Genomic DNA, 10,499 nt, shown 5'->3' with positions numbered 1-10,499 from the left:
TATGGATGTTCCACAGTCTGCCCTTGTCCTTCTTTTGGTTGATGATATAGAACTTTTCCACAGTTTCTTTCAATTTCTGTGTCTCCCATCTGGTGAGGTGTATGTGTATAGTCATCTTTTATGTTGTTTAAAAAAGATATTTGCAATGAATCAATCATTGCAAAATTCTATTATGCAATCTCCAGCATCGTTTCTACACCTACAGCCATATTTTACAACTCCTGATCCTACCTCTTTGTTTACAACCTATGCATTCCAATCACCAGTAATTATCAGCACATCATGATTGCTTGTGTGACCAATTTCAGACTGAAGACATTGGTAGAATTCTTTAATTTCACCATCCCTGGTTTCAGTGGTTGTTGCATAAATTTGAATAATTGTGGTATTAACTGGTCTTCCTTGTAGATGTATGGATATTATCTTCTCACTATCAGTATTATGCTTTAAGACAGATCTTGATATGTTCTTTTTGATAATGAATATGATGTCATTTCTCTCCAATTTGTCATTCCCATCATAGTAAATATGTGATTGTCAGATTCAAAATAGCCAATATCAGTCCATTTCTGCATACTAATGCCTAAGATATTGATGTTTATGCATTCCATTTCATTTTTGACTATTTCCAGTTTTCCTAGATTCATACTTCTTACATCACATGTTCTTACATTCCATTAATGGCTGTTTACATCTGTTTCTCTTCATTTTGAGTTGTGCTCCATCAGCAAATGAAGGTCCTGAGGGCTTTATTCCTTTTGCATCATCTTGTTCATTTCTACTTTAAGGAGGCAGCTTTTCCCCAGTCGCATTTTGAGTGACTTCCAACCTGAGGGGCTTACCTTCCGGCACTGTATCTGACAATATTTTCGTTCTCTTCATCATGTTTCAATATTCAGTATTCTGGTGCTGTTTACATTAATTTATAAATGCTATTCAGAAGGTTTTCAGTGACTAGATATTCAGATGTAATCTGTCTCTCCTTCCTGGTCTGTCTTTGTCTGTAAACTTAGTTGAAACCTGTCGACTGTGGGTAATCCTGCATGTATCTAAAATAACCATGGCATAGCTTCCAGAATCACAGCCACATGCAAGCTGCCACAGTATGACAAACTGACAGACGAGTGGTGGTGTCCAGTGTGATGCTGTCTGCTATCATGCTGAAGTGCAACATGTCTGAACCGCAAGGTCGTTGATTCAAGATCGCCAGCAGCAACTTGGAAACCATATACAGGGTCGCTATGAGTTGAAAATGACTCTATGGCACTTAACAACAACAATATAGAATTGTTGTTGTTGTTATTAAATGCTGTTGAGTTGGTTCTGACACATAGCCATCCTGTATATGTTTTTTGAGGAGCGGCTGTTGAGCTTGAACCTTGTGGTTCAAACCAACTTTGCAGTTCAGTGCATTAATCCACAGCGACAAACCAGGACTCCAGGTCTTGAAATCCACGTAAGCATGTTTTTGTTTTCATTAAGTCCTTTCTGACTCATAGAAACCCTTTATAGGGTTTCTGAAGAGCAGATAATGGGTTTGAACTGCCAACCTTATGGTTAACAGTCCAGTGCTAATTCTACAGAACCACACCAGGAGCATGAGTGAATATTTATTATGATTGGGCAGATCATTGTCTATATTTAGCATCTACCTCTTTGGAATTTCTGCTGTCTGATTCTGGACAACTATTTGTTCAAATATTAAGGTATGAGGGGAAAAGGTTAAGAAAACAATAATAACAATTTAAAATAAAATCTAGATGATCCTTGTGAACTGAAAAATAAACCTAAGGTAAGTATAGTAATTGTTATATGCCACCATGACCCATAGCAACCATGTATAGGAATTCTGAGAGCCACTGGTGGGTTTGAACTGCTGACCTTGAGGTTACCAGTACAGTGTTTATCCTATAGTGCCACAGCAAATATGTATTCAAAAAATCCTAGTGCTTATTACAGTTTTTTAAAAAAAATAGTAATTGTCATATGACTTTAGATAAGTGTGTTCTAGAATCATCGGATAAATGTGTGTCTAATTTGCCAACATTGCTAATAGCTTATGTTGGCAAAAATAATGTATTTCATATCTGTGCCTGAAGCTAAAATACTTCAAAATATCATATGCACTGGTGACAATTATGCTTAAAATGAGGATCAGTGCTAATATAAAAAGAGAAAAAATCAAAATAGGAAAAAAAAAACTCTAATATTTATAAATCAATGTAAACATCATCATAATAGTTCATTATTGAGTAATTAGTGATTATCTTGTTCTTGTTATGATTCTGAGTGTTGTATGTTGTACATTAGCTGATTTGATCATTAAAACACTCCTATGAAATAGGTAGAATTATACTATTCTCATTTTAAAACATAAACTGACATGGAGCAATAGAGTAACTGAGGACTCTAGATTCCTGGAAAGAGAAAGGCTGTGTGTTGACTGATGGCCAGGAGGCAGGCTTGCAGAATGTGCCCTTTAGTTGTTTAAATAATAATATATTCCTGAGTGATTTTGTGTACATCAAAAAACAACAACAACAACAACAACAAAACACAAACAAACCCCAAAACAAAAAAAGAGGCAAATACTGTTGAATGATGATGCATGGAGGCGATTGTAACCGTTACAATGAAACGAAATACCATAGGATGAGTGTAAAACTGATGTTCTCCCATGTTAAACTATCACTCAATTCACAATAAAAACTTAAAACAAAACAAAAAAGAATAAAAATGCTTACAAATGACAATAAATAAATAAATAAACTAATGAAGACATGCAGGTTTCATTCTCGGCAGCATACAGGTCTCAGATTATCAATAAGAATATGTAACGGTCACCTAACACTTGTGTGCTCAGCCCTGTTTTAAGTACCTTGCAGATGTGGATCATTATGTGTGGTAAGTACTTGGACCAGAATTCACACCCAGGCACACTCCATCCAGAGTCCAATTTCCCTATTCAAAGAACTGAAAGGTTTTTTGACACCTATTCATGTACACTGAGCATTTTCTCAAATATTGTTGGTATTGCTATTTTAAGACACAGTTTCCTTTTTTTTTTTTTCCCTCTGTGAGAATCATTCATTTTCATGGGCTAGTAAATGTTTATATCTTGGACCTTTACCATGCCCTGTTTATCTATAAATGAATACGTGATTAAGGTTTCTTTTAGCTTCAAATATCTGTGACCAAAATGCTCAACTATTCACATGCCAAAATGTATTCAGTTCTTTTGGCAATTGTCTTTTATTTTGTTTTTATAGAATGTGAAATGTGTGTGTGCGTGCATTTATGTGTTGGTCTTGAGAAGAAAAGAGATTGCTAGGAATTACGCATTAGACTCTAGGAAAAGTATATTATATATGGAGAAGGAAGTAGCCAAACTGATTGTAAGAAGTTATTCAAGCAAAAGAATGTAACCCAACTATTCTACATCAATTTGATAATAAATCGATGGGACTAGGTTTATCTTATGATTGCTCCCCATTTAGGAAATGTGTAGAAACATTGATGTAGTGAGAAATGACTAGTGTAAAATCATGGTTTTAGAAGTATTATGGAATTATCTAATTTAACCTTTGACCTCTGCATAGTCCATATGAATTGTCTCAGATAGCTGCTACTTCTTACACATTTTTATTTCATTCCATAATTAGATTCCACAATCACCATTCCAGTGATTACCTCTACTTGCCATCAAGAAACTCATTACCTATCCAAATCCTTCTCCATCAACTGAATCTCTAATATGTCTTCAAGAGAAATGAAAAGGAGTCTTGTTACCATTCACTTTAAGGATCTTAATATTCCTGGAGCCATAATTCAATTACTCCATAATCTCTGTTAGATGTGATGCTTTTAGTTCCTTTAAACTCTCTTAATATGTCTTGTTTTCTTTCTAAGTTGTACATCTGCAATACAGCAAGTATAATTTATGAGACTCATAATAGTGTTGTTGTTGTTAAGCACCATCGGGTTGATTCTGACCCATAGCTACTCTGTTTAGGGTTTCCAAGTAGCAGCTGGTAAGCTAGAATCACTGACCTTGCAGTTCAAATGACTTTGCAGTCTGATACATTAGCACCACACCAGGACTCCCATAGTAGTGTGGTTGTGGTGATTATGTGCTGTGGAGTTGGTTCCAACTCATAGTGACCCTGTATAGGGTTTCCGAGGCTGTAAATCTTTATGGGAGTAGAAAGCCTCATCTTTCACCCACGGAACAGCTGGTAGTTTTGAACTGCTGACCTTGAGGTTTGCAGCCCGATTCATAACCACTATGCTACTAGAGCTCCTTCCATAGTAGTGTACTATACTGAAAATGATCGCCATCACATCACATTGCTTAGAAGTGAAGAAGTAAAAGCCTAAGGTATAGTAAGAGATGGATTGCAAATATTAAGGAATCACCAGCTAGAAAAGTTAACATTCCTTGAATGTCTATAGTAAAATTTCTCCTTTCACTTCTCTGGCTCTTAGTCTTTAAGAACACAACATGGCAATCCCATTCTGATCAAGAGATATCATGAGGAAGAATGAAGTATCGTTCGAAAATGTTTAATATGTCATTGATGTTATGAATGCCATTCATGAATCATGAATATTAAATCCACGCCACATACAGCAATTATTAATGAAGAGTGATTATTTATTTTAACTAGTGTTTACAATTGTTAAAATGGTCTAACCCTTTCATATGTTTTCCACAGAAATGTAACCTGGAATAGTTTAGCTATCCCAGATACACACTGCTCACCCGAATTGGAAGAAGGTTATCAATGCCCCCCAGGATTTAAATGCATGGACCTTGAAGATCTGGGACTTAGCAGGCAAGAGCTGGGCTACAGTGGCTTTAATGAGATAGGTCTGTCTTACTGGTAAAATACATTTTCAGTTTCTATTTTAAAATGTTTATGCAATAGAGAAAATAGTTGTATAATTGATACTTCATGTTAAGACTGAAACTTGTTTTTAAGAAGCACAAATGCAAATTTTAATTCTATATCTATATTGTATTCTACTCTACCCTACGGTCTGTCCCATACAGATTGTGTCCATATATAGTCATCAGTGTCCATAAAGAGTTAAATATTTTTTGTTGTAGACTGTTTTAATTCTTGGTTATGGTATTTAAAAATTTGTATTTATTGAGTAAGGCCTCAGCATTGGCCATTCAAAAGTAAATAAGACAGTGCCTTTTTACAAATAACTCTAAAGACAAGGTAAGTCTTAAAGAATTATAATACTAAGCCATGATGCATTCACCACAATTGGAAAGTGCTCCTGTAACACAAGACAGCTAATGACAACTTACTGACTATGTATCAAACTATAAGAGACAAATGGGAAATGCTAGTGCGTGAGCATTGTTCTTTAAGTCCTGAAATGTGCCATTGCACACAGTCATGAGTGAATTTAGCGTTGGGAGTCCTGGTGTGGCACTGTGGGTTAATGCACCACACTGCAAACCATTTGAACTGCAAAGTCAGCGGTTCAAGCTTACCAACTGCTCCTCGGAAACCCTATACAGGGTCACTATGGGTTGGAATCGACTCTACAGCACTTAACAACAACATTCAGTTAATATGATAATATTTATTGCTATCCCACAGGTGGTACATACTAAGACTCAAAGTGTTCATGGAAAAAAGGGAATGAAAAGAAATTATAATTTTTTCATTAACTTTTTGAAACTCCCTCATATTTCATTATTATAGAAAAAATTACAAAAACAGTGTTTTCTACTTTGAGAATAGTTAGCTGAATCATTAAAAAAAAAAAAAAGCAAAAAAGCACCAGGAAACTAATTCTTCCTTAAGGTTTCAAATCCAGTTACATTTTGGAGTATTCCAGACATCTCTACCAAGGGCCTAAGGAAACTGCCTTTCAGTGTATGTAACAGAGAAGGGTGGTTATGCTCTTTGGGAAGCCAAGTGCATTTCCTGACATTTGATATGGTTTCACATCTCAGTGGACCAAAGGAGGCTTTATTAGTCAGGGAAGTGAAATCAGCCTCCCTCCCCTGTCTATGGTAAGTGCTGAGCACAGACAATAGACTTTGCAAGGTCAGGGAGTACCTATGAATCCTTATTCCTGGCCTGCTTCAGTCAGTCACAACACCAGCCTGATGTGATACAGAACGGTGTAACAGACTCTGAGTAAGCACTGGAATTGCAGAAAGAATACTTGAAGGTCTTGAGTTGATTAAAGAATACTCTCCTGTTATAAATAGCACTGTTACAGTCTGCATACTGGATATAGTACTGACATTTGGATAGAAAGCACAAATAATCACTATTTAAAAAATAATAATAAAGGAGTAAATTTAGCAAGTACCATCTCTGTATTTTTGTTCCTATATTTTCATAAGCTCTCATGCTGGAAACGAAGTGAATTTCCAACATTGGTTTAGCTGATTTCCTTTCATCTCTTTTAGTTAGTGATGTTCTTTACTACTTCACAAAGAAACTGGAAGCCATCAGGCGTGAAACATTTCAATTTGTTGTACTTTCTTAAATAGATCTGTCTTTATGTCCTTCCCTCATCTAAGAAGAACAGAGACTGATTATGGATTGTACCAATGTCTTTTAGAGGTGTGCAGGAAATTACAGGTGTGTCTCAGTAGATGAGATACAGTGAGTCAGCAGGCTGTATCCAACAATTTTAATAGCGGGTCATGACTAGAACAGATGTCTAGTCAAAATACACAGCCCTTTCTTTTAGGGGCTGACTGGATATACACATATCTCCTTTGTAGAGTGGCCAGCAGTCTGGAGCTTATCACAAGAACCCTCCAATCCTTTTAAATCATATTGCAAATCACACCTTGACCATTTAAGTGAAGTAATTATGCCTACATTCAAAATACTACATTATATTCCAGTTGCATCATCTTTCTTCACTGTGATTTATAATAGCTTTAGCCAATTTAGGCTGCAATCTGTCTTTCACAGAGAAAGCCTTCCTACAAAGTGCACTGGCTCAAAAGGGCCAGGTCTAGAAGGAAATTGTCTGTGGGGGCTTTGGGCCCCTTATCCCAATCATCCTTTACTGGAACTTTGCTGTTTATTTGCACTTTTATTTCCCAAGGACATGGATTTCTTGAAAACAGGAAGGGTGTCTTTTTTAATCATCCAAGTCTCCAGCGCCTAGCCTAGCTCCCAGATCACAGTGTGCGCTCTGTAAATATTTACTAATGAACTGATCAAAGTTTATGTGCTTTTGAATTCATTGGTTACTAGTCAGGCTTGTGTTAGTAATTAGAGTCATAATAGTAAATTAAGTTGTGTACTTGTTATTCTTGTTCCCGATATTGTCTGCTTTCATTGGCAGTATCTTCTAATCTTTGCAACTTCCCTTTCTCTATGAGCTTAATGGAGTCTCTCTGCTTCTTTTTCTCAAATGATGTCTGTATTTATCATCATTGTATGACTAATGATTAGATAATGAAATGTAGACTTTGGACTATAATCAGAAACTTTAAAAATGATCTCTTTACTTGAATATGACATTGATAGCTACTGCCTGATGTTAATGTAGCTCTATAGATACACAAACTGCAGTCTTGCAGGAGATTATTTTTATAGCTATTTTCTATATTAGAAGTCCTGGTGTGGCACTGTCGCTTAAAGGGCTGGACTGCAAAGTTTGTCTGAACTGCAAGGTCGGTGATACAAGTTCATCAGCTGCTCCTTGGAAACTATATGTGGTCACTATGGGTCTGAACAGACTTGATGGCACTTAATCACAACATATTATATCAATATCAATTATTATTGCTATTTGCTATAACATGTATGTAATATCTGTTATTATTCCTTTTTTTGTGAAACAGTTTATTATTTAGGAAGAGGAATAGGGGAGTGGAGGACAAGTTATGCCTGGAATTGCTCTATGCCCATATTAACTGCTGTCCCAATTTTTATCAATGTAGAGATTTCAAAAGGATCCATTTTTAGTGGTGTTTGGACTTCAGTAATTAATTATTCATCTCTTGACACTCTCAGAAATGTTTTCATGTCTGAACTTTATCTACTTAGACTCTTAAGAGTATTTAGCCTGTACCATTGAACAGTCTCTACTGTCATTGTTTAATTATATGTATCCCTGTATATTTTATTCTTTCACTATACGTATTCAACATGTATGCTGAGCAAATCATCTGAGAAGCTGGGTTCTATGAAGAAAAATGTGGTGTCAGGATTGGAGGAAGACTCATTAACAACCTGCAATATGCAGATGATACAACCTTGCTTGCTGAAAGTGAAGAGGACTTAAAATATTTACTGTTGAAGGTCAAAGAGCACAGTCTTCAGTATGGATTACATCTCAATGTCAGGAAAACAAAAATCCTCACCACTGGACCAATCAACAACATTCTTATCAATGGAACAAAGATTGAAGTTGTCAAGGACTTCATTCTTGGATCCACTATCAACACTCAAGGAAGCAGCAATCTAGAAATCAAATGATGTATTACACTAGGCAAATCTGTTGCACAAGACCTTTTTAAAGTGCTGAAGAACAAAGATGTCAGCTTTAAGAGTAAGGTACGCCTGACCCAAGCCATGGTATTTTCAATAACCTCATATGCATGCTGGACAGTCAATAAGAAAGACCATAGAAGAATTGATGCTTTTGAGTTATGGTATTGGAGGAGAATATTAAAAGTGCCATGGGCTGCCCATAGAACCAACAGATCTGTGTTGGAAGAAGTGCAGCCAGAGTGCTCCTTGGAGACCAAGATGGCCAAACATCATCTCTCAGACTTTGGACATATTGTCCAGAGGGAACAGTTGCTAGAGAAGGCTATCATGTTTGGTAAGGTGGAGGGTCAGTGAAAAAAGAGGAAGACCCCCAATGAGACGGATTGGCCAAGTGGCAGCATCGATGGATTCAAGCGTAGCAACAGTAGCAAGGTTGGTCCATGATCAGGCAGTGTTTCGTTCTGCTGTACATAAGATCGCTATGGGTTGGTACCAACTCCATGGCACCTAACAACAACAACATATATTTTAATTTATAGATTACAAAATGAATTAGAGCCACTTCTTCCCTTTTAGCAGTCTTCAAACAGCCATTCCTTCCACAGTGGGACATTGAGCAGAGGCTACAATCAAGTGATTTCTTTTGGTGCCCAGCTCTCAGTAGTTTGTGTTCTGACCTCCCTTGAATTCCGGTGCCAAATAGTGACTGAGATGCTCCTTGTTGTGGAATCACTCCCTTCCATTTGTGGCATCTTTTTCTTCTTGTTTCCCAGAACGATTCAGTAGCTCATTCATAAATTCTCTCAGCTAGACATCCTTTCTAAGATGCTAGTCTTTGGACTTCAGATATCACACACACCTTATGGCCCAAGCCACTGAGAAATGAACATTAGTAAGGGAAGAAAGAAGAACATGAAATCTGCTCTGCAGACATTCAGATTTGGTGACTGGAGTGAGTATGTGTGAGGAGCTGGATAGTCAGCACTCGGTGAAAAGGTTCAGAGAACTATGAACCAAAGGTTTGCACCGTGAAGCTAGGTACCAACTTAAACTATTTGGAAATTTGTCCTACTTCCATTTTCTGCATAACCACACCACTTTCATTCTTGTGTCCTCTCTATTCCGTGCTTACAAACATGTGGTGCAACCAACCTGAGAAATCTAAGTCACTTAAATAACAGGAATCTAGAGCTAGAAAATGGAACTCTGGTAGCGTAGTGGTTATGAATTGGGCTGCGAACATTAAGATCAGCAGTTCAAAACTACCAGCTGTTCTGCGGGAGAAAGATGAGGCTTTCTACTCCTGTAAAGATTTACAGCCTCGGAAACCCTGTATTGGGTCGCTATGAGTCAGTCCCAACTCCACGGCACACAGCCACCACCAGAGCTAGAAAAAGCCACGTAGTCTTTCCAGGTTCATGGAGTCCGGGTGTAGCACTGTGGGTTAATGTACCAGACTGTAAAGCTGTTTGAATTGCAAGGTCAGTGGTTCAAGCTCATCAGCTGCTCCTCAGAAACCCTATGCAGGGTCACTATGGGTCGGAACTGACTTGACGGCACTTAACAACAAAAACAACATATTCAAGGTCTTATTTTGACTCTCATGTACTTGTTTTCATTTTCTTCAGATTCAATTTGAATTTGCATATGCATAATTGATGGCCTGTTCCACGGTCTGCCCCTGGTCTTGTTTTGACTGATAATATGGAGTTTTCCCATCGTCTCTTTCCGCAGATGTAGTCAATTTGATTTCTATGTATTCCATCTGGTGAGGTATTTGAAATGAACAAATCATTGGTTTTGCAGAATTCTATCATGCATTCTGCAGCATCATTTCTATCACCAAGGCCATATTTCCAACTTCTGGTCCTTGCTCTTTGCTCCCAACCTTTGCATTCCAATCAGCAGTAATGACCAATACATCTTGATTGCATGTTTGATCAATTTCAGATTGAAGATGTTGGTAGAATTCTTCTATTTCATCCTCACTGGCTTTAGTGGTTGGTG

General features: G+C 37.2%; 1 protein-coding gene across 1 annotated transcript in view; it reads left to right on the top strand.

Moving 5' to 3' along the window:
* NALCN (sodium leak channel, non-selective) overlaps nt 1-10,499 on the top strand; it is a 535,846-nt gene that overhangs the window by 39,287 nt on the left and 486,060 nt on the right. Inside the window, exon 6 of the mRNA XM_006846666.1 lies at nt 4,716-4,870. Within this exon, the coding sequence (XP_006846729.1) occupies nt 4,716-4,870 (155 nt within the window). The remainder of the gene's footprint in view (nt 1-4,715; nt 4,871-10,499) is intronic.

The sequence above is a fragment of the Chrysochloris asiatica genome, unplaced genomic scaffold (genome assembly GCF_000296735.1).
Source record: "Chrysochloris asiatica unplaced genomic scaffold, ChrAsi1.0 scaffold00029, whole genome shotgun sequence".
NCBI lineage: Eukaryota > Metazoa > Chordata > Mammalia > Afrosoricida > Chrysochloridae > Chrysochloris > Chrysochloris asiatica.
The sequence above is the reverse complement of the archived record's forward strand: the minus strand, read 5'-3'. Positions and strand labels throughout refer to the sequence as shown.